The 25,678-nt window shown below is 46.3% G+C and overlaps 1 protein-coding gene across 1 annotated transcript in view; it reads left to right on the top strand.

Annotated features, from left to right (window-relative positions):
* The window catches only part of CNTRL (centriolin), a 1,084,252-nt gene that overhangs the window by 976,354 nt on the left and 82,220 nt on the right, over window positions 1–25,678 (top strand). Inside the window, exons 38-39 of the mRNA XM_085613596.1 lie at window positions 22,676–22,881; window positions 23,382–23,522. Of these exons, the coding sequence (XP_085469722.1) occupies window positions 22,676–22,881; window positions 23,382–23,522 (347 nt within the window). The remainder of the gene's footprint in view (window positions 1–22,675; window positions 22,882–23,381; window positions 23,523–25,678) is intronic.

A 25,678-nucleotide genomic window follows, 5' to 3' on the forward strand; every position in this document is an offset into this window, starting at 1 on the left:
TGGCAAAATTTGTGATTTTAATGGATGCTTTTACCCATAGATTCCTCACCTGTACAATATCCTCAGGTGTCAAACTGGACCCGTAGATTTTTCTGCATAGGCCCTGCACGCCAGTGTTTAGTGTCATGCAGCTAAATGTCAAATCTACTATATCCTGGAAGCGACAGCTGGAACTGCATTTAGATGATACACAAGTGTGTTGACGTCACTTTCTTTCTGGGCACCATCTTCTCCCTGGGACTTAGAGCCCAAAGACCTGTTGTTCGTAACTATGTCCAGATCTCTAAAGTGGCACCCCTTTAGATGGGAGAGACTCCATTCATCGGAGCAGAGAAGTGGAAGGGCGATGGGGTATCTATGGTTAGAGTATCCAACAGAAAGAGCTTTACCAAAGGTAAGTAACTTGTTCTTCTGGTGGAAACTTCTAATCACAGATTCCTCACCCTTTAGAATAGATACTGAAGCAGTACCTGCCTCGGTGATGAGCCTGTGGAATGACTCAAACTAAAAAGTCCCGCAGGAGCGAACAGCCAAATTACCCTGCCTGTCAGACCTGGTGCTGTCCAAGTTGTAGTGCTTCTTGAACTTGTGTGTAGAAGTTCATGCCACAACTTGGAAAATATCCAGGACAGGCATTCCACTTGCCAGTGCAGTTGTAGGAGCCTTGGTTTTGGTGGAGTGAGGTCTAAATCCCTCAAGGGGTGCTTCTTGATCTTGATGCAGAGGTCAATCCACCTGGATAATATCCTCTTGTACACTGCCTTGTCTTTCTTTGCCACACAAGGAACCCCACAAAGAGCTGATTGCTCTTCTAGGATCCAAATAATGGAGTCTCTTTCGAGGGATGAGGTGGGACAAAGAACATCAAATGTGTGACACACAGGCTGAGGAGAAAGGGTGTCAGTCAGTGACTCAAAATACTTAATTCGGTCAATAAAAGCCATAAAAACAGACAGTTAAAACAATACATTTTGAGACATTTTAAAAATTCAATAAAAATTGCACATAACCATTAACAGAGGTTCCATCATACAAGTAGGTATACTAGAATTAGTCACTTAGCAGATTGAATTAAAACTCATTATGAGGAATCAGGAGTCATTTACCAATATGAACATAGAATACAATTAATAAAATACAGAAGTGACAAGTGGTTAATAAGTGGACAGCTTGATTACACCATGGGAAGTGCTATATGATACATATAATGCCCTACCCATATCCAAATGAACGCCTGATAGCTACTGCTGGGACATCTTCTTCCTGAATCTTCAGGCCCCTGACAGGAAACTCACAACCCCATAGCACACCATAGGGGAGGGAAGCATTTGTAAATATAATAATGCAGGCCTTACTTTTAGCATTTCTAAGTAATGGCAGTATGAACTTTTTGTGCAGGGGGTTATAAAATTAACCCAAAAAGATAAAAATGCAAGGTATCCTGCTCAGAAAAAATTATCGCAAGAAAATGGCTTTAGGGCACCAGGCATTGAGTAATCCTTGGGGAAGGCTAATAACCAGGTTCAGCCGAAATCTGGTTAAAACAAAGTGATGTTGCACATTGGGGACCAGTGACAAATAAGGGTGTATCTGAGAGCCCTCACTCAAGATGACGTACCTTGTCACTGAGGGCTTGGCAAACTCCATGCCCTCCCTGATCACCTCCTGCTTAGCCCGAAACTTCTGTTTCATATCCCTGATGGCTGCCAAACCTTAGGGTCTAGATTTAGTATAGTTGTCGGGGCAGCCTAGCCATTTCATTTACTCCGTGATGTATTTTAACCAGGGACTGCATAGAGCACCCTCGTGGGCAATACAGTCTGCTATAACAAGCTGGTTCAAGGTGGTAGTTGAACTTGACCAGATTCTCGGCCAACGCATCAGGGCCGCAGCAGCAATAAGGTCAGAATTGTACCCCAGACCAAGTTCTTGATGCAAAATAAAGGCCGGGGTGCTAGAGGGGACTGCAAAAAGGCAAATCATGAATTTATTTTTAACCCCCTGAATGTCACTCACGTCCTTATAGCCTCAGACATCACACCCATATGTGGCCATAGGAATACATTTTTCTTTATACACCTTAAGCAGGGCAGGTACGGGTTTTGACCCCAGCCTTTTTGCAAAGTCCCATGTAGCCACTACTGCTCTTGCCAGAATCTTCTTTTTGAGCTGTCTTTGCTCCGCCCAGGTCCCTCGATCATCAGACAACACCCCAAATAAGGGAAGGTAGACACTTTGGTTGATTCTGCCACCCTACACAAAAACTTGGAGTTAGCAGCCTTTTTACTGCCTATCGTCATGGTGTGGGATTTTGAAAATGTAGTGGCTAAATCAAGTGAATCCGTAAAATCAATGAAAACATTTAAAAGTTTTTATAGGTCTACAGCGGTCCTGGCAAACAGCAACGCATCGCCTGCGTACAGAAGTGCAGGTATCAGTTTGGACCCTGCTCTTGGAATATATTTACTGCTGACTGATTGGAGGTCCCCTAGCTTATTAATATAGAGTGTAAACAGCAGAGGGGCCAAAATCCCCCCCTGCCGTACACAACCTTTTGGTAGAAAGGCCGCTTTAGTCCTTATCACCAACTTGTCCTGGAAGAAGGTGTTGTAGGGCAGCTGTAGTGACAGAACTTCCAGCTAACTCATGCAAAAAGTTAAGGTGAGTGCTGGAGTTCTGTGCCATTTGCTTGGTGTTGAAAGCTTTCCTAAAGTTCATTGAGGGGACGCTGGTTCAGGTCTTCATGGACAACATAACCGCCTTGTGGTATTGCAACAAGCAGGGCTCTGTCCAAGTAGCCCTATGCCTCTGAAACTGGCTGGAAAGTCAGGACATAGCACTGATTGTACACCACCAGGCAGGATCTTTAAAAGCCAGGGCAGATAAACTCAGCTGACAACCCCTTAAGGATCAGGAATACTAGCAACATCTAGAGGTGGTGCAATGCATCTTCCAGCAATGGGGAGCACACTAGATGAATTACTTCACCATCGCAGAGAACGTTCAGTGTCAACACTTTTGTGCATTGATGTCCCAGGCAGGCTCTTTTGGAGAAGCAATCCTCTATAGCGGAACATGGGACAAGAGTCCAGGGCCACCACCCCAACAGCAGGCACCCCAGTCCTCTGGAGGTCACAGTAGTAGATCTAGCAGACGTCCAGGCTCGCAGTGTTAACGTACCTCCTAGTCCCCAGCTCTTTTGGCAGAAGCATCCTAGCTGCTTTAGGTTTTCCCTTAGTGGCTCACAATCACCCTGTGTGAGGCCGGATCAGGCATTTTCTTATGGGTAACGAGCCATATCATCCGACTGGTGGGTCCTGCAGATAATCCAATGGGGCTATGCTCTCCTTTATCTTTCCCTACTACCACATAGTCTACCCACATCAGAGAAGGCGATAAGATTTGTTACAAGATGGCCAGGAAGCATCCTTCAGAAGGGTTGAGGGCCCTTTCCACCAGGACCAAGTCTGCTACCACTGTGTTGGCATGTGGAGGCCTGTCCTGAGTATTTGTCAGGCAGCAATGTTGGCATCAGTACACATGTTCACGAAGTGCTGCTGGCATAACAACCAGGTCTGATGGAAAGAGCATTTGGCTGTTTGGTCCTGCAGGAGATTTTGGTCTGAGTCATTCCACAGAAGCACTACCGGGGAAGGTACTACTTTGGTATCTATTCTAAAGGGGAGTAATCTGTTTGGAAGCACGAGGCACTGGGCCGCAATTCCGAAGAGAAAGTTGGCGCCATAACTCGGAGGGTCTTAACGGGCTCGCATGACATCAGGGGCAATCCATGACCACAAACAGTTACTAAGGAGGCAACTCAGCCGTGATACGGAAGGAAGCAAGGGAAAACAAGTGGAAGGCGTTTGATGGCGAAGGCGGTGCTGATCCACACAGCGGGCGTCAGCATGTACCACGCGCTACCCACATGAATGGGATTGCTATTCCCTCCCCCCCCAAGGCAGTAAAGCGAAGTAGACAAGCCGATAGCTCAGAGGTGGGAGAGCTCCAGAAGAGTGCCGCCCGAGCTAATTAGATAACGGGAGTGGGGCCCAGGCGCAGAACCCCTACTGACAGTTCAGCAACACGACGTTGCGGTGTACCGGTTGTGACTGCTGCAGCGCCACAAGCTCCTGGCCTCTCACGAATCATCAGACCGTTGCCCTGAAAGACGGATTGGCGCTATAGACCGGCACCCCTAACGAGTTTACAGCGCACCTGGTGGCACTCTACAAATATCGCATCGAAGCATAGTGACAGCCACATCGTGCAGACGACGGTTGTAGGTAACGGGTCAACGGAGACACATGCGCTACAGGTGGGCCGGCAGAGACACTGGTTTTAAAACTCAGGGAACGTATACATTGTGCTGGCCAGTGAGATCTGAGGCGCTACTTCATACCTTGCAGCGTGGAGAGAGGTGTTCACGACGTCGGCTACTTGCTGATGAAGTAACGTGTAGCTCGGACAGAACAACTGTGAGTATACACTGCACATATATGGTGAGGGGGCACTGCGCTGGACCCTGGACACTGCCCCATACATCCTCACTCCGGAACTATAGGACGGTCTGCCACGGGAGTCCTGTGGGCCCTACTCTGTTGCTTGTGGGACGCGCCATACATTCACGCTGAGTTACGCAGCGGCACTAACTGGATTGCGACGACTCCTATTACACAGACCGGGGGCAAATCAACAAGCCAGAAGCACGATCCCAGAAACGTCTGCTGACACGGCCCCCGCCGTCCCCTTGTCGCTGCCATAGGCCTCGACTCGTGCTCACACTGTGGAGCAGCACTGGCTTTTGTAGGGCCCATTCCACTGGAGACCTGATATACCGGTGAAGCTGCCTCTTCCTACTCTAATCCAGTACGAGAATTGGGGTGGCACTTTCGCTGGAGTTGGCTTGGAGACCTCCGCCGCTGCTGACCACTGCGCTATACACTCCTGCCGCAGTATCAGCAACATATTCAGAAGGAAGGCCTACCTCATCTTAACGCCTCACTATGGGGAAGCCGGAAAGACGGCAATCAGTCAATCAATCAATCAATCAATCATAGCATTTATAAAGTGCACTACATACCCGTGAGGGTCTCAAGGCGCTGGTGGAGGGGGCGCTGCTACTGTTCGAAGAGCCAGGTCTTGAGGAGTCTCCCGAAGGTTAGGAGGTCTTTGGTCTGCCGCAGGCGGATGGGGATGGTGTTCCATGTCTTGGCGACGAGGTGGGAAAATGATCTGCCGCCGGCGGTCACTCTTCGGATGCGGGGGACGGTGGCGAGGGCGTGGTCTGCGGAGCTGGCGGGTAGGGGTGTAGAGGCTGAGTCGGCTGCTGAGGTACGCTGGTCCGGTGTTGTGGAGTGCCTTGTGTGCGTGGGTGAGGAGCTTGAAGGTTATCCTCTTGTTGATGGGGAGCCAATGCAGGTCTCTCAGGTGGGGTGTGATGTTGCTGCGGCGAGGGATGTCGAGGATCAGGCGTGCGGAGGCGTTCTGGATGCGTTGGAGCCGTTTCAGGAATTTGGCAGGGGCTCCTGCGTAGAGTGCATTGCCGTAGTCCAGTCTACTGCTGACGAGGGCCTGGGTGACATTCCTTCTCTTTTTGGTGGGGATCTACTTGAAGATCCTGCGAAGCATGCGGAGGGTGTTGAAGCAGGAGGAGGAGACAGCGTTGACCTGCTTCGTCATGTAGAGGGTGGAGTCAAGGATGACCCCTAGGTTGCGTGCGTGGTCGGTGGGTGTACGGGGTGCTCCTAGTGCAGTCGGCCACCAGGAGTCGTCCCAGGCCGAGGGGGTGGGTCAGAGGATGAGGACCTCCGTCTTGTCCAAGTTCAGCTTCAGTCGGCTGTTTCTCATCCAGTCGGCGATGGCCTGCATTCCTTCGTGGAGGTTGGTTTTGGTGGTGTAGGGGTCTTTGGTGAGGGAGAGGATCAGCTGGGTGTCGTCGGCATAGGAGATGATGTTGAGATCGTGTCGTCGTGCTACGTGGGTGAGCAGTGCCATGTAGACGTGGAACAACGTTGGGCTGAGGGATGAGCCTTGGGGGACGCCGCAGATGATCTTGGTGACTTCGGAGGGGAAGGGGTGGAGGCGGACGCTCTGAGTTCTGCTGGAGAGGAAGGAGGTGGTCCAGTCCAAGGCCTTCTCTTGGATTCCGGCGTCGTGTTCTGAGTGTGCGGTGGCAGACCGTGTCGAAGGCGGCTGACAGGAGGATGAGGGCCGTGGTTTCTCCGTTGTCAAGCAGGGTCCTGATGTCGGTGGCGGCGATGAGGGCAGTTTCGGTGCTGTGGTTGCTGCGGAACCCGGACTGGGACGGGTCCAGGAAGTTGTTTTCTTCGAGGAAGATAGTCCGTTGTTTGTTGACGGCCTTTTAGATGACCTTCGCCGGGAACGGGAGCAGGGAGATGGGTCGGAAGTTCTTGGGGTCCGCCTTGGGTTTCTTGAGTAAGGCGTTGATCTCTGCGTGCTTCCAGCTCTCCGGGAAAGTCGCTGTCTCAAAGGAGATGTTGATGGTTTTCCGGAGGTGGGGTGCGATGGTGCTGCTGGCTTTGTTGAAGATGTGATGTGGGCAGGGGTCTTCAGAGGATCCCGAGTGGACGGTGTTCATGATCTTGATGGTGTCGTCGACGTTGATGTTGGTCCAGGCCAGCAGGCAGTTGGTGCGGGTGGTGGTCGTGGGAGTGGGGGTCTCAACTTTTATTTGATGCGAAAAAGGCAGTCACACGCTCCAGTACATAAGAACCAACACAAAATATGGATGACTCAACCCAAGCCCAATTCTCCACCTCTGATGATGAGGTGAAAACATTACTCCTGGCCATGCAGCAGAGTCTCACCTCCTTGTCAGGCAAGATGGACACAATGAATAGCCGCTTAGACTTCCTGGTGCTGAAAGTGGACAAGCATGACGAGCAAATCAAAGAAGCAGAACGAAGGATCTCAGACAAGGAAGATGGTACGACTCAACTACAGAACCAAATGACGCAAATGGACAACATTCTGAAAGTAATAGCATCTAAGAATGAGGATCTTGAAGCTAGAAGTCGAAGAAATAACATACGCGTCCTTGGTATATCGGAAACCACAAATACAGGCCGCATGGAAGACTACATTGAACGCCTCCTGCGTGATACTTTTGGAGCAAATGCCTTCTCCCCTCATCTAACTGTGGAACGAGTGCATCGGTCTCTGGGTCCCCGCCCGCCTCCAGGCAGCACTCCGCATCCTATCATAGCCCGGATTCTTAACTATCGCGATCGTGACACCGCACTCCGCCTGGCACGCGAGAAGACGACCTTGACATATGAGGTCATGGACTTCACAATGTACCCAGACTTCACTGTAACTGTGCAGGAAGCATGCCGCAAGTTTCTTCCAGTGAAACAGAAGCTTCGTAAGGCGCAAATTGACTTTGCACTCATGTATCCGGTATGCCTAAGGGTCACGCACCAGGGCAAACAAAAGATCTTTGTGACTCCGAATCAAGCCGAAGAGTTCCTCAAAAGTATTAACCGACAATCACCTCGACGGAATTCTGACGATCACTCCAACTTGTCCTGCTCTCCGGAGAGGGGTGGCCCCTCGTGATGTCGGAGAATGAAAGACGAGCCTGCCTGACGCTAATAATTGGGCATCAATGGGACTGTTACACTGCTGACTCACGACATCTGGTCTACCAGACAGCAGGGCGGCGATCCGCAACTGCAGTCAAATGGTCCCACAATCAACTTGTAGACGCCAGCTAAGTGTATCTTACATCCTTTGGTAGATTATCAGTTATATTATGGGTTAAACGTAAGACTTGGACACTATTGTCTTTTTTCTTTTTGTCTCCACGACGTAGAGCCGAGCACCCTCCCATTGCCTCTTCCTGTGTCTCACCTGTCGCTACTGCGGCTAGGAGTGGGAACTGGAAGCAGGGAGGGAATTGTGACACGCTTGTGGTTTCCCCACTATGGGTGATCCTCCACAAGACACTACTTTAAGTTGGTCATGTTTTACCGAAAGGCTCAGGTGGGGAAATGTTGGGTTTCGGGAGGGAAATGTAATTCCGGCACAATTGGGGTGCTGTTGTGGGAGGGATGGGAAAGGGGCGAGGGGGACGGGCTCCTTTTCATGTTTATGGGTAGCTGATATTTTAATTCGTGAAAGACAGAGGTATGGTGTTGTGATGTATATGACACACAGTACACAGGAGACACACCACCACTTATTGCACAACTTAGGCACGTATGGCTGACTTAACGGCACACCGGAGTCTGCAGATAGTTACATGGAATGTGCGGGCTCTGGGGATCCCATGAAAGCGTCGCCAACTTTTGGCGTACTTAGATAGACACAATACACATATTGCGCTACTCCAAGTAACACATATTCATCCACTACGCCCCTCCACATTTGCTACTAAATGGGCAGACCACCGTTTATTCTCCTCATACTCATCATATGCCAGAGGCACGGCAATACTTATTGAAAAACAGACACTGTTTGCCCTTGCGGGTACTCTACTGGATTACAATGGGAGTTACACTATTGTGTGGAGGCGGCTAGGTACGAACTCTATCACTCTAGTGAGTTGTTATGGCCCAAATGTGGACACTCCAGAGTTCTTTGCTGTACTGTTGGGAAAAATACTTGATATATGGTCCACAAGTATAATATGGGGCGGCGATTTTAATGTAGCCCTCAACCCCGCTGAAGATAGATCAAATCCCGCACCACATCACTACAACAGATCATACCATGTTCTAAAGGGTATCAGAGCGGAAACTGGATTGCTGGATGCCTGGCGTCACATTCACCCACTTTCACGGGAGGGCACGCATTTTACAGCACAGGCTGCCTCATGGGCACGGTTAGACTACTGCTTAGTGTCCAGAGGAGTAGGTCCCCTCATAAAAGATGTCACGCACCTAACTAGAACATATTCCGACCACTCCACGGTCCAGCTTACCATTGCCCCACCTGGGTATACAAACCGCGTCGCACTTGGCGGTTTCAGCCTTTAACGCTCCTGGACACAGTCTTCCATAGCGAACTAGGGGATGAAATTTGTGACTTCTTCCAACGGAATAAAGATAATGTAGAAACAATTTGGGAAGCCTTTAAGGTGACAGTGCGGGGTTTCTGTATATCCGAAGGCTTGAGAGTAGTAAGAGACATACAAGGAACGATTAGAAGACTAGAAACAGAACTCAAAGACCTAGAGACGCAGCTGAGGATGGGTGGGGATGTGGGTGTCCAGCACGCATTCCAGGAGAAACTCTCTGAATATATTGAGGCTGCATATAGGGAAATGAAATTTAAAAGGAAGTACTGGGTGGCCCGGAGATATGGGGAGGGAGAGAGGCCTGGGAGGGCATTAGCCGAAATTATACAGCGTCCGCGCTCCTCCAATTGTGTACTAGAGATCATGGGGCCAGGCGAGATATTACAACGTGACACGGCTGATATCCTAACTACATTTACCGTACATTACTCGACACTTTACACGTCGCAGCGCAGGCACCATTTTGAATTAAGCAAAAACCAAAGGAAATGATGGACGGAGTGTTGAACATTGCAAGCACTCACCCCCAGTCAACAGATCTGGGTTTAATCCATCACCGTTCTTTAGCCCACTCTGCCACCCCAGTTCAGACATGGCCATATGCAAATCAGTCTGACCCTGTGCCTCATGGGAACAGTCCAGCCCGAACTGCCAAGCCATGTCTTCCCTGGACCGGAAACAAGCTTCCTAGGACCGGTTTCTGGCATTTCAGCCGTCTTCAGCCAGGCTTGCTTGAATCCAGTGGCAAAGTGAGCAAGGGACTCACGTCTGAGCATACCCTGCCAACTTATGGCGAACAAAGCAAAAACCAAAGGAAATGATGGACGGAGTGTTGAACATTGCAAGCACTCACCCCCAGTCAACTGATCTGGGTTTAATCCATCACCGTTCTTTAGCCCACTCTGCCACCCCAGTTCAGACATGGCCATATGCAAATCAGTCTGACCCTGTGCCTCATGGGAACAGTCCAGCCCGAACTGCCAAGCCAATTAGACAGTTTCCTTGGAGACGTAGCCCTTGGATGGCTGGGCGATTCCCAGAGGGAATTCCTAAGTGCTCCTTTCGAACTAGATGAAATACGAGAAGCAATAATGTATATGCAGTCTGGGAAGGCCCCTGGTCTTGACGGACTGCCTGACGAGTTCTATAAAACTTATGTAGACATTATGGCCCCCATCTTGAAGGAGCTCTATGAGGAGTCGCTTGAAGCAGGCATACTTTCCCCTTCCATCAGGGGAGCGCTTATAACGTCATTGCTTAAACCTGGAAAGGCAACGTTACATTGTGATTCTTATCGGCCATTATCCCTTATTAATTGCGATGCTAAAATTTTGGCAAAGGTCATAGCGAACCGCCTAGCATTATTAATGGAAAAGTTTGTACTCCCAGGCAGGCTTCGTCCCTGGCAGAGCAACCACTCATAACCTTGGCACCCTATTTTCTGTAATACAGAATGTTGCTCCTGAACTGCCACTGGCGGCAATCTTCTTGGATGCTACTAAAGCGTTCGATTCTGTCGAATGGGACTATCTCCTTGGGGTACCGCAGCACAAGGGGTTTCCTACCTTATTCCTGTACTGGATACGACTGCTATATCAACTACCAACGGCGAGAGTATTAATGAATGAGCATCTGTCCGAAACGTTCCCTATATCCAGTGGCACGTGACAAGGATGCCCACTCTCACCCCTACTCTTCGCGCTCGCAATTGAACCTTTAGCGTCAAAATTGCGGCAACATCATCAAGACAAAGCTCTGAGATGTAATCTGAGACAAATCCTCATATCATTATATGCAGATGACAACGTTATATATACGACATCCGAAAGACAATTTAAACCCAATACTGCGGGAATATATAGTGTTCAGTAAACTTTCTGGGATTCATATAAATTTGGGGAAATCACAAATTTTCCCTTTGACTTCTGCTACCTCTCGCTTCTCCCTGGACTTCCCACTGGAGTGGTGCGATTTGGACCTCCACTATCTAGGGGTAGAAATAACTGGAGATAGGGATGAGCTGATGCGCCTAAATTATGGCACCCCAATCCATCGGATTACGGAAAGTGTCACCCGATGGATCTCCCTCCCGTTGACTCACGCATGACGAGCGGCATTGATTAAAATGGTGGTCCTACCAGAAATACTGTACCTTTTTTAAATATCCCATATCATCCCGGGCGGCACTTTTTCCAAACGCTCAGGTCGGAAATGACAAGACTAATATGGGGGGGCAAACAACCAAGATTGTAATGGAAAGTACTCGCGCAACCATATGCTCAGGGGGGCTTTGATGTACCAGACTTCGAGCTATATTACGTATGTGCAAAGGCTCACTAAGCGTTTTACCGGTTTCATCCCCCTAGATAGATGCCACAGAACACTGGCTAGCAGACCCACTCCCCTTAGATGGCATGCTGCACACACCTCCTCGCACGCACGACACTGAACCTACCACGATCACAAACACAGTTGACGCATGGCATCACATTCTGACTCTCCTTCCCTGCCCGATGTTATACTCCCCGCTCCTCCCACTCTCCTATCATCCTCCTATGCCGCTACTACAAGAAACCGGATTCCTCAAACTTTGTGAACGCGCCAAAATCACCACATGGGGAGATCTCTATCAAAATGGGAAATTTCGCACCTCTGAGAACCTATTTCAAGGGATACAGCCAACATCGCTAGATATATTTCTCTATGTCCGGCTCCGCCAAGGCATACAGTCTATTACCCCAGACTTCCCTCAGGAACCCTCAACCTATGTCCCCTTACATATGCTGCTACGCACCACATCGCCAGGACACTTGGTCTCTGTGCTCTATCACGCTATTCGCACTCAGCAGACGGAACCTCTCAGCTCTTCTCGTGCTAAGTGGGCTCAGGAATTGGGATATGACATAACTGATGACCAGTGGACATACTACTGCCTTAAAACAGAGCAGGTCTCTGCCAGCTCTAGGTTTCGCATTACACATTATAAATTCCTGCAACGCCTATTTTATACTCCTGTAAAAATGTTTCGATTCAATTTGAGAGCAACAGACAATTGTGATAGATGTGGCAGCCCAGGGGCTGATTTCTTACACCTGGCGTGGGGGTTCCCTAAAGTGAGTGAATATTGGTCCCAAGTGTTTGACGCTCTGCACCAGATGGTACCCATTACCGCAGAGCACACACTTTTACGCATCGCATTATTGTTAGCTAAGCGTAGAGTGGCTTGCAGATGGAGTAGAGGGCGGGTGCCAAAGTTCAAGGAGTGGTTGGAGGACTTGATTTATTGCCAAGACCAATTGACTCTGTATGCTGAAACCTTACCTTGTGCCTCGAGGCCGAGAAATATCTGGAGTCCCTTGCAGAGCTATTTTCTCGCCCGAGCCGCAGAATCTCCGTCTGACGTCCCTGAGACACTGGAGCAGTAAGGACCCTTATTTTCTTCAACCTACACCACATATGGGACATTTAAACCGGCCTGGAAAGCTGACATGTGTATCATTGCCCTACAGATTCTCCTGGGATATGTCTTATGTCTCATTATATATTTGTGCCTATGTAGAAGACGCTATTACGTTGTTGTTTCTTTTTCCCATATGAAAACATGTAATTAGCCTAAGGTCTAGCGCTTCCATGTCAAGCGGGTGCCCTCTTCAGTTTGCGAAGAGCAATAAGAATACCCGTGTGGATTACTGACTTCATGTTCTGATAAAAGTACTGTATATAATGTACCTGCCTCTGTAAAAATGCTGTGGATTCAATTTAATCCTGCTATGTCTGATGAATGCTATCGAAAATTCCCTTGACTTTATTTTCCTTTTCTTTGTAATCTTCCTGTATTAAAGGAAAACTAATTAAAAAAAAACGCCAGTGGGCGGTAGGATCCGCCATCACCTCCCCCACTGGTGGACCATCACGTCGGACAGGTGGGTTTTGCAGATAGTCCGAAGGGGCTACTCCCTCCCATACGAGACTACCCCTCCAGCCATGCCTCCTCGGTACCATCACATGTCGGAGGATCACCTGGGCCTTCTCCAGCAGGAAGTGTCGGCTCTCTTGGCCAAGGGAGCCATTGAGCGCGTTCCTCTCCCAGAAGTAGGTCATGGTTGCTATTCTCACTACTTTTTGGTACCCATGAAGGACAAGGGCCTGCGTCCTATTTTGGACCTCAGAAGCGTCAACCGCTTCCTCCGGAAACAGAAGTTCAAAATGTTGATGTTAGCTCAGGTCTTGTCTACCTTCGACCCTGGAGACTGGATGATAGCGTTGGATTTGCAGGACACCTATTATCACATCCCCGTCCTGCCGTCCCACCGGCGCTACTTGCGGTTCATGGTAGGCAACGAGCATTTTCAGTTTACCGTGCTTCCTTTTGACCTTACCAGTGCCCCTCAGGTGTTCACGAAAGTGATGGCGGTGGTCGCAGCTCACCTGTGCAGATCAGGGGTTCCAGTCTTCCCCTATCTTGACGACTGGCTGTTGAAGGCAGGCTCGCCCCAGGCTCTCTTCTCCCACCTTCAGACTACGGCCGACCTCCTGCATTCGCTGGGGTTCTCCATCAACGTGCCAAAGTCACACCTGATCCCCTCTCAGAAGCTCCTCTTCATAGGAGCCGTTCTGGACACAACGCATTTTCGGGTTTATCCTCCCAAACAGCGAGTCCAGGATATTCAGGCTAAGATTACGATCTTTCAGCCTCTATTCCGGGTTTCGGTCAGGATGACCCTGAGGCTGCTGGGCCTCATGGCCTCCTGCATCCTACAGGTCGATCCTGCCAGGTGGCATATACAGGCTCTGCAGTGGGACCTGAAGTTCCAGTGGGCACAACATCAGGGGAATGTGTCCGATTGCGTCCAGATCTCGGAGGGCACTGCACGACAATTGCAGTGGTGGGTCACGAACCAGGATTGGATCAACAGCAGATCCCTCTCTCTTTCCCAACCAGTGGTGACATACGCATCCCTTCTGTGATGGGGCAGCCACATCGGAGAGGCGGAGATCAGAGGCCTCTGGTCTCCGGCGGAGTCCGGGCTTTACTTCATCCTTCTGGAGCTGCGGGCGATCCGGCTTGCACTGAAAGCATTACTTCCCTCTTTCCGGGGAAGAGTAGTGCAGGTGTTCACAGACAACACCACCACCATGTGGTACTGCAACAAACAAGGTGGGGTGGCGTCGTGGACCCTATGTCAAGAGGCCCTCCGCTTCTGGACACGGCTGGAACATCAGGGCATATCCCTGGTGGTTCCAAACCAGGCAGGTTCCCTGAACCCCAGGGCGGACGAACTCAGCCGTAGGTACATGATGGAATACGAATGCCGTCTTTACTCGGAGGTGGTGCAAGGTCTCTTTCAACAGTGGGTAGAGCCTTGGTTAGATCTCTTCACCATCGAAGAGAACGCGCCATGTCAGCAATTCTGCACGTTGGAATTTCCATGGCGGCACTCGCTAGGCGATGCTTTTCGTCTCGAGTGCAGGTAGTGGATAACTTTATTTGATTAAAAATATAATCATAAAAGCAGAACATACACACCACACATATACTAAAAAGATAATTAAAATGGCCAGGAATTATATAAAAATCGAATTTTAAAACTCGGTAGCAGCAAAAATGTTGATAATATGGCAAAGAAATGAGTGTTACTGTCAGAATCTAAGGAGAAGGCCCAGAATTATAAGGAGACCCAGAGAGTGTAAACATTTCATTAAAACAGCCGTCAAATAGCAGTATCAATAAAAAATCCTCGGAATCGCATACCCTGATATTGCAGGCATCAAAAGCACAGGGGGGACCAGAATGAAATCTTGTAGGTCTACAGTTTTGTTTTAGACACCTGTGACTCTCTCTAGAATTGTTACTGGGCCTGCAATTTGCTGGTTAAATTTACGATATACATGATAAATAAAAATAGTAAAACTTAGGGTTAAAACTGTGTTCTCTGGGTTCAAAGCCGCAATAATTGCCTGCCTGCAGGTCCAAACGCCCAGTCTGTTCCATTCTGGCCTCAATTTTAGTCTACACTGAGTCAGGAGACCGGGACAGAGGCATGCAACATGCTCCATAGGTTCCACCGGGGCCCCGCAACCCCTCCCAGATAGGTAAGTGTTTCATCAGGTGCCATTCCCCCAGTCTAAGTGCCATAAATCGCAGTTTTAAATACAAAGAATATGTGCAGGGCAGATATGATGACGGTGATGCCAACTGATAAGAGTTAATTTTCGTCGCAAGTGGAGTTGCAGTCTGTTGTTCGCCTTTCCGCCTATACCATTTCTGCCCAGAGTGCTGAAGAAGATCAAGCGCGACCGGGCCCAAGTCATTCTTGTGGCTCCGGATTGGGCACGAAGAGTCTGGTATCCTGAGCTGCTCAGCATGGCCATCGATCCTCTGATCCAACTGCCTCTTCGGGAGGATCTTTGGTCGCAGCAGCAGGGGACTGTCCTCCATCCGAACCTGTCCAGCCTCCACCTCCTTGCGGGGAGATTGAGCGACGGCAGTTGACGTAATTTGACCTGCCTCCCGAAGTTTATGACGTAATCTTGGCAGCTAGGCGTCTCTCCACTAAGACGGTATACGCCTGCAGATGGAACAAATTTGTGTCATGGTGCACAGCAAAGGCTGTGGATCCCCTTTCTGCCCTTCTTTCTGAGGTTCTCTTGTTCCGCCTTTCTTTAGCCCAGCAGGGCTCTGCTCTGGACACTATCAAGGGCTATCTTTCGGCCATTTCTGCCTTTCTTCGGCTTCCTGATCAGCCTTCTCTCTTCAAGTCCCCGGTTGTTAATCGTTTTTTAAAAGGCATAACTCATCTCTTTCCACCTATTCCCTTTGATATGCCTCAGTGGGACTTGAATCTGGTCTTGACCTATTTGATGTGCGCTCCCTTTGAGCCGCTTCACAACTGTCCTTTAAGACTTTTAACTCTTAAGACTGTATTCCTGGTGTCCATCACATCTGCTAGAAGAGTGAGTGAGCGAGCTCCAGGCTCCTTCATCCAAACCTCCTTTTCTGGCTGTACATCCGGACAAGGTTGTCCTTAGGACTTGTCCATCCTTTCTTCCCAATGTGGTTACTTCCTTTCACATCAGGCAAACCATCACTTTGCCCACCTTCTTTCCGCCAGTGCGTCCTTCTAAAAAGGAAGAGAAGCTCCACCGTCTGGACCCAAAACGTGCGCTTTCTTTCTATCTGGATCGCTTAAACAGTTCCGAGTGGATGACCAACTTTTTGTTGGCTACGTGGGCGCAAAGAAAGGTTGGGCCGTACACAAGCTGACCATTTCTAGATTGCTCGTTTTGTGTATGTAAGCCTGCTATTCTCTGGCTAAAAAGGAACCTCCAGTGGGGCTCCGCACCCATTCCACCAGGGCGACGGCAGCCACTACTGCTTTGGGACGAGGAGTTCCTCACAATGGCATCTGTCAGGCAGATACATGGGCATCACTGCACATGTTTACAAAACACTAATGCCTGGAGAGTCAAGTCCGGGGAGACGGCTTCTCTGGCCGTTCTGTTCTCTAGGACTTTCTGGTGTGAACTTGCTTTGCAGACCAACCTCCGGGGTTCTATACTAAGGTAAGGAATCTATAACTAGCTGTTTCTTTCAGATGAACAAGTTACTTACCTTCGGTAACGATATATCTGTAAGAAACATAAGTTAGTTATAGATTCCTTACCGCCCCACCCATCCTCCCCGTTCTGCGAACTGATTTCTAGGGTTAAGGACATCATTTCAGGGCCCTAGTTTTGTGCATCAGTGGTCATTGTCTTGCATGGCTCTGCGTTTCTGGCGCGGAAAGCCGTGTACAGAACTGACGTCAGCGCGCGAGGGCTGCGTCTAAGTAGGTACCTCTATGTCATCCTGGCGACCATGACGCCAATGACGGATGCAGAGCCGACCGACCCCACCTTCCGACGCGCAGAGGTACTGCTGACGAAAAACTTTCCGGATCCAGTCTGACGCCTGGGGGTAATTCTAGGTAAGGTAAGTAAGTACGTAATTTATTTGTACATGATTAATTAAAATCTTTACAAAGCAGTAAAAACATTGCTAAAAATCGTTAAAAGTTCATTATGCACGGTTTCCTCAGTTTTACAAGTTGGATTAATATCAGTTCATAATTGTCAATAAAATGTTTCAACAGTCATCAAACACTCTTGTATCTTTTTTCTGCTAAATCAAAAAACTTTACGACCCAACAGTTTAGGTTTGTTTTGATGGGGTTAAAGCACAGTTTAACCGCCTGCCTGCATGTCCGGACGCCATGTAATTTGAAGGAGGGTCGTAATAAATTATACCTCAAGTCCTTTAATTTAGGACAAATGCACATCACAGGGATGATGTTTTCCTTGTCAGCTTTGCACAGGCGGCACTGCTGCAAGAATTTTTTTCTTACCCAGGGTGGTAAATGCGGGATTACCGGAATTACGCCGAGGCGTAATTTTAAAAACTTTTCTTTCGTTTTTAGATTCATTCCAATGTTGAGATATGCTTGTGGCTGCATTCTTCCATAGTCACTGAGTGTGATCCAACCGTGCGCTCTTTTTGTTAATGCCTCCTTGTCATCAATAGAAGAGAAGATTAGTGCTGATTTTTTTGCGACTTTTTGGAAAGAAGGATCGGTTGGAGTGCCCCAAAGGCCTGACAGACCCAGGACTTGAAGTGAATTAAATAGATAATTTTGAGCTGAGGATTTACGATGTCGGAGCAGCTCTTCCCATACGTTGGAGTTTAAGAACCAACCTCAGCGCTACGAATCTTGTGCCAGCTGGTAACATACGCACTCCGCCTTTCTAGTGTTTGTTTCAGAATACCGAATTCTAACCGGATTTGTGCAGGCGAGACGTATCTTGGCAGGTTAAAAATAGCCCTGTATGAATTAGCTATTACTATGTCCAGTAATGCGGCGTCCTTCCCTTGAAGGGACTCACTCCCATATGTGAGAGTCGGCTGAAACTTTGCGTGCAGAACCTGAAGAAGAGGGTTGAATGTTAGATCGGGGAGTTTGGCTTTTAAGGATTTTATCGCCAGGTAAGTCACGGTTCCCTTTCCTCGTAAGGAATCCAATTGAGGTTTGAACGAGTTCTTGCAGTCCAGAATTACTCCCAAATATTTACAGGTGGTTACCAGGTCCAGCCCTTGTCCGTTTACATGTCAATTGATTTTCCTTTTTTTTTTTGGAGTTCACTGCCATAACCTTAGATGTATTAAAGTTTATTTGCAGGGCGTTCCTTTCTGAAAAGGAGTGGGCTATGTTTAGTAGATGCTGGAGGCCTATAGGTGTCCGGCTTATCAGCACCAAGCCGTCTGCATACAGCAGATTGGACAGTGGAATTTTCCCTTGTTTCGGTGCGTGACAGAGGCATTTATCAAGTTCCCCTGGTAGGTCAGCAAGAAAAAGGTTAAATAAGATCGGTGCTATTACACAACCCTGTTATAAACCTTTTGTTGTCGGAATGGGTTTAGAGAGATGTGTACCCACTCCTAGTTTAACCTTAATCCAGGTGTTTGAATGGAGTTGTATCAGCGCGTCTAGGAGATGTTTAGGTATTCCCCAGTTGTCCAATTTCTGCCAGAGTATGTTACGTTCCACGTGGTCGAATGCAGCAGTGTAATCAATAAAGAAGAGAAATAGGGGATTTTTGGTCTCCTTTGCTGCATCCATCAGCAGGGTCAGTGCCGTGATGTTGTTTGTGGTCCTTTGACCTCTGCAGAAACTGTTTGGTTGATCGGAATTACTGAGTTTTCAGATGCCCATGATGTTAGCTCCTCCAGTATGGTTCCTGCAAAATATTTAGCCTCCACGTCTATGATAATTGTTTGGATGTTTCCTATTGCCATGTTTGAAGATTGGGCTGATTACTGACCCATGCCAGGAGTCTGGAAGAGTCTGGGTGTTCTTTCTGTTGTTGAATATCTGTGTTAATGCTACGCTCCAAAATTTCGGGTCTGATTTGTACAGCATTGGTGGAATGCCGTTAGGTCTGGGGGCACCTGTCGGTCTGCCCCTGGCTATTTGCCTTTTGATGTCGGCTGACATGGTGGCCTGATGTCCAGACTCGGTGTGGAAAGACGAACTTGGGTCTGTCATTAATTTATCTATTCAAGATGGTAGCATGGCTCCTTTCGTGCCTATTTCTTGGGTCATGGCCATTGTGTTGTTATTGTCAATTTTTTCCCTCTTAGATTCTTTGCTGTGCTTTTTTGTCACCACCTCTTCAAGCTGTCCTCATTGGCGGCGTTTGTGTTATTAAAGTACTTGAAGAGGTATTTAGTCCATGCTTCCTCCGTTATATTTGAGTTTAGGCCGAGATGGTCGGGGTTCTTTATTCTTTTAATCATTTGCCAGAACCTTGAGCTATTTTTCCGTTTTACTTCATAGAGGAGTTTCGCCCATAGCTCGTCATTTTTCTGTTTCTGTTTTTCCCATTTCTTCCGTTTTAGCAGTTTTTTCGCTTTCCGTAGGATTATTTGCAAGTTGTAATTTGTTGGATCCTTCCGCATCTGTCTCAGTGTTCGGTTTATTAACCGTTTTTGCATTTTCATTTCTGGAGTGAGTTGTAAATTGGTTGATGTTCCCTTTCTTTGTCATGACCTATTTGGCGGGCCTTTTAACAATTTCACACTGATGTCTAGGATGAAGTTTTACCATACTTCTGACAACTTTGTTGTGGAGCTTGCCGTTTCAATGAAATGAGTTTTCGCTGCAAGGCTTAGGGAGTCAATGTTGCAGGGATTGCACAGTAGCCGCCTTAGCTTTGAAGTCACTGAACCACCTGTATGTGGTTCAGTATCCAGAAGTGAGTTGACTTTTATTGTGGCTTCGTGGGGCAGGTGGTCGCTAAGATTGTTCGTTCCTATTTTGAACGCCGTTACCCTGCCAACCATGTTTAGAGATGTAAATGTGTAGTCCAGATGGGAGGATTGCTTGCCGGAATGAAAAGTTGTGACCGGTGGATCGTCTTCAGCGTAACGTCCATTCAAGGCTCTTAAATTAAGGTGTTCTAATTGTCAAAGTAGATTTTTTGAGTAATTTGCAGGTTTATTATTTTGTGCGGAGCCCTGCCTTGGCACTCTCCATGCAGCGCTAAGTTATTGTTTAAGGTCATCGTCTGGATCCGAACTGATAAGAAGCATGTTAAAGTCCCCTGCCAGGATAATTAAATCAGATTCCTCTTCATCCATTATTTTTACCAAGGCTATTATCAGTTCGTCGGCAGCTTGTCGTTTCTGTTTAGGGTGGATGTAAATACTGATTATTATAACATCTTGAGGTTGGTTATTTAACCGGAGTGAGATCTTTGCCACCTGTATTGCGCTTGGAGGAGCTATTTGAGATTCTATTGTCATGATCTTGCCTATTGTTGCTATTGAGGCAAAAATCATTAAACCCCCTGATCTGCGAACGAAGGTGGAGCTTTTGTTTGCTGAAAGACAACAAGATATAAACCCTTGCAGCTCAAATGCCTTTTCCTCCCAGGTTTCTTGAAGCAGTACAAGGTCAAATGAGTTTAAATATTGTAGAAACTCTGGATCGTTGCTTTTGCTAGCTAAGCCATTGATGTTCCAAGTGCATACGCTGATTTGCCTGGTCTTTTCCAAGGAATGATCAGAGTTCTTTCCCCTTTGTCAATTTGTGTGGTTGACTATATTGATGGTACTTTGAATCGACTTCCAGTTCGGTAGGGTGACCGGCGAAGCATGACCACGGTGCCTTGGTTCTTGTCCACAGAAGAATGTTTTTATGTCTTGGGGGTGCACTCTTGAAGAAGTGCTCCTTGCCCCTTTTAATACTGAGTTGGTATTTTTTCGCGCCGGTGACCTGGTTGGGGGTAAAAATGGTGTTGGATAGGGAGGTTGCTTTTCAAGTCTCAGTTTAATCCCCCATTGTTTAAATGTTGTTTCTTCCTCAAATTTTCTTAACTTTCTCAGTGGAATTCTAGGTAAGGAATCTATAACTAACCTATGTTTCTTACAGATATATAGTTACCGAAGGTAAGTAACTTGTTCGACGGGGTCCAAAAAGAAACTGACGTGTGCGTGCTTGGATGGCTCCTAATTGAGGTTCCAGACGTCACTTACAGGGCAAGGCAGAGGCCTCACAATGCCTCCTTTTCACGTACTAAAGCTATTTGAAAAATCTTCCCAGATCCAGGCCTGGTGCTTTGGGAAATTCTAAAAGTCAGGAATATGTGGCTAGAGTATCCTCCATAAAGAGAGTTACCGAAGGTAAGTAACCTGTTCTCCTTTGTAGGAATCCTACTGAATTCACTGAGCCTCCTCCACTGTTGAGCGCATAATTAAGTCTTACATCACTCATATTACTCATCAACTGAGATTTTGCCAGTACGTATGACTATGCTGTGCCGTGCTGAGTCAGTTTCTACATCAAAAGCATAGCTGGGTGACAAAAAAAACTGGTGATGCAGTTCTAAAATGCCCAGATTTGTTTTTGGTTTGTCCTGCTAACTAATTAAAATGAGGGCCAGTTAGTAAAATGTTGAATTTTTCTAGTATCAATCAGCTTGTAGAGCAACATTTAATTTAAGATCATTGTAAGCTGAAGTTAAGGTTTAAGTTATAATCTGAAAAAACACTAGTAAATGTGTGAGACATAAAACTAAAAGAGATACACTCATCTAGGGGTGATTATAATTTGCACAGACGGTTTCCTTTTTCATATGTCCATAGTGACGTACATGTGGTAAGATGGTGTTAATAGTTGTGGTTAACCTGATCTCATTTGTATACATAAATAGCATTGTTTAAACGATGTGTGTATTTTATTATGATCCTGTTACAAGTTCACTTGGCTTCATTACACCTAAAATTAGGATTTACAGTTTTCAAGTCTTCTTAGTTAACCCCCAAATATTTAGAAAACTAATACATTTATAAGCATGTCAATACTCTTATAAAGATGGTGAGCTCCAGATTTTGATACCCACTCCAACCCCTAAACCACATGCATCATTTGAATTTAATAAATAAAGTGGTCTTATAATATTATCCACTCTTCCTGTTGTTGTTAATATATGTATTGTGTGTCACATTTCCCTGAAAGGCTTCTTGGTGGAGATGTACATGATCTAGCATTAATATATGTATTTCACTTTAATGAGATCCCCAATTGAAAACGTAGAGTGTCTAAAGTTTATCCATTGGGTCAAGTGAACCCATTTGCAAAGGAACTAGAGAAAGTATTCAAAGCATCACAGTCTCACTTGCTGTGCCACATATCCTTAATTAAAACACAAAGTGTCTAGTGCACCTTCTTTGTCACCACTGAGACCCATAACCAGACCCCTGTAGTTCACAAACTAAAAGCTATAGTTAGCCTGGGTTAGGCAGAGGGCCACAAAACCCTCACCCTCATATCATAGCAATCACCATGGACAACTCAACATATATCACATGATTTGGATAGGAAGCTTGCAAGGCCCCAAACCCTCCCTCCGAACCATCTCACCAATAATGCATGAAGTCAGTAGTAAGCAACCTCTTCTTCCTCCAGTTTCTGGGTCGAAATCCCACAACCACAGAATGAAGTATTTATGCCAAACGGCCAATTAATTAGCAACTAATTTGTCAAAATAATTGTAAAAACACTGGATGTTTTAATGCTAGTTCTACTTCGTTTTCAGGGCACCTCCTGTCCACAAAAGAACAGCAAATCCAAGAGAAGACAGGGCAGATAAATGCTTTGCAAAAGGAACTAGACAGTACAAAGGCTGATCTGAGTTACTTACAAGAACATCTGATTTCGGAGAGGAAGAAAGAAGAGAAGCGTATTGCGGCTATGAAAGAGAGTTCAAAAGCCCAGAAGACCCACCTAGAAAAATCACTTCAGGTACAGTTTGATTTGTTCTTGAATGTTATGATGTGTATCTACTCACACTGGTGTTTCTTGAGGAGAATAGCATAGAATATTATAACATACCAATAATACAACCAATACAGCCATCTCCAGACATTCACAGACTTTAACTTCTGCCTTATTAATTTAAATTAGAAATTCTTGCTTCAGATGTATTACTCACATGTATAAACCCAAGGTCTGTAAAAGTCAATAGGCCTCAAATGTAGAAGGAGTGATGCCAACCTATTGGGGTTGCCAATGCTTGTTTGCATTGGTGGTCCACACACATTTTTTTTTAACTTAACGGTTTTCAAACATAGAGGCTGTTTATTTCTACAGAATGAGCATTTGTTCGGTTGCCAAACAATTAGTTCACTTATAATTTACTTTTCTTGAAAATAAATGTGTATGTCATCATCTTTGTATAGATAGTTTGACATAAGAAAACAGAAGTGTGATTTCTTAAATATCATGCCTGTATTTTTACTTAGGAGCTGAAACAAGAAAACAATCGCCTTCTGAATGAGCTGCACTCTATAGAAAAAGCAGCACGCGATCACCATGAACGAGCAAAGCGCCTGATGAAGGATCTTGGTCAGGTTCAAGGGGAATATTTAGAGCTGAAGAAGCAGGTATGTTTGTCAGTTAGGCATATAATTATGGGTTTCTAGGGTAACCAGATCAATATGAATTTAAAGGGTAGTCTCTTTACTTTTAATTAATTTAAGCCCATCATCTTTGTATTGGTTATCAGCTTAACTGTGAATATCCCTTTTAGTGTTTCAGTCCATGTTTTATAGCAATACATGTCAGTAACCACACAAATAATGTATTTACATATATATGCACATTTATAATTTTAAAGTTGACTCAAACATTCTTTGAAATCTAACTAATACAACTTATCCTATTTAATATTTTGTTTATCAGACAGTATTTCGAGCAGTCGCTCATGCGTACCCATACTGACCTAGTAGTTTTCACATTCAACCTCTCTGTATACATCAAAAATATTTTGAGTAATGCAGTCTTTGAAATCAGGTATTTTTTAACCAACATTACTGGGATGCACTGATGGTTAGTTCTAAACAGTCAACCGTGGTAACTTATATTATAATCTTATCATTATAATCTTAAATAAAAGATGTTCAATAGTTTTGTAAACTGTAAGTGTGTACACTAGCATCATTTATTTTATTTATCGAGTTTTGTATAGCGTGAACTTGACCTGAGGGTATCAGAGCGCTTTTCAGCAGCAATTACGAGAGTTACAGAGTAAATAAAAGTAAAAATACATAGTAACAGTATATAAAAGAAGAATACAATAGACAGTAGGATAAGTGGACGATATAGTTCGGAGGCAGTTATGGTAGGGTGTTGCAGAGTTGGGGGCGGGAAGTAGAAGAACAGTTTTTCCCAGAGGTAGCAATACTCAGATATATTTGGAGGGTGAGAGGTAGGAACATAAGGCCAGTCACTTAGTTTAGGTGTTTATTGAGAAGAAAAAGTAAAAAACATTTCCTGAAGTGAGGGAATGATTGATTGTCAGGTAAATCATTTGGATGCGATTTCCATATTGTAGGAGCATTCCCAGAGAAGGAGCAGGTGCGAGATCTTTCTTTCTTAAGTTTGGGCGGAATCAGGAGTAGAGTGTTAGTACTTTGAAGAGGTCTCTTTTGGACGGCTTTTGGTGTTTTTTTGTGTGAAGTAGATTGCAGTTTTGAGTATACAGCTTGTCTCGATAGCCAGTTGAGTTTCTTGAGAGTGGGAGACAGTAGTCTGGCAGCTGCGTGGAGTGTAGCTTTCGAAGGGATATGGTGTGTTTTTGGGGTGCCCATGAACATTGCGTTACCATAATCCAGCTTGGAGAGGACTATGGATCTTTAGGTCTTCAGGGGTGATGAAGGGTTTTATTTTCTTAAGGTGCTTCAGTGTGTAGAAGGCACTTTTAGCTTTGGCATTATTATGATCTTTCATGTGCAGGTTTCTGACAGGTGTAATCCCTATAGATTTGACAGAATTGGAGACGGATAGTTTGCAGTTTAATACAGTGAGGTTGTCGAGCCAAATATCTACAGGAAAGGGGTTTTCTTCCGTTTAAATGAATGAGTTCAATTTTGTTGGGGTTGAGCTTAAGGTGGTTGCTGGTTAGCCAGGATTGTACTGTGGAGAGAGTGCTGCTTAGGTGCTAGATATCTTTAGCTGGTGAAATTTTAATGTAGAGTTGGGTGTCATCTGCCTAGAGATGGTAGGAAATTCTGACTTGTTTCAGGATCATTGCAAGGGGGTCCATATAGAGGTTGAATAGGGCAGGAGACAATATTGACTCTTGTGGAACTCCTTGTGAGAATTGTCTTGCTTTTGAAGTCGTATTGCTTAGTTTGACTAGCTTTGAGCGTTGGTTCAGGAAAGAAGCAAACCACTGAAGGGCAGTGCTATTGATGTCTGCATGCTGTGAGAGGGTGTTTAGGAGGATGTCATGGTTGATGGTGTCAAAGACAGCCGAGAGGTCCAGGAGGAGTAGGAAGCAGGCCTGGCCATCCTCCAGCGATCTGAGTAGGTCGTCAGTGATGTTCAGTATTGCAGTCTCTGTAGTGCAGCCTTTCCTGAACTCAGATTAGAAGGTGTTTTTCAATGTGGTTGCTGAGTTGTTGAAGCACACATTTTGCGATAGCTTTGGAAAAGAGAGGGAGGTTAGTTATAGGTCTGTAATTGTTAAGGTCATTCTGGTCGGCATCTGGCTTTTTGATGATGGGGGTGACTTGGCCGAGTTTGAAGGAAGTCGGCA

Source organism: Triturus cristatus, chromosome 1_2, assembly GCF_964204655.1.
Source record: "Triturus cristatus chromosome 1_2, aTriCri1.1, whole genome shotgun sequence".
In the NCBI taxonomy this organism is placed as follows: Eukaryota; Metazoa; Chordata; class Amphibia; order Caudata; family Salamandridae; genus Triturus; species Triturus cristatus.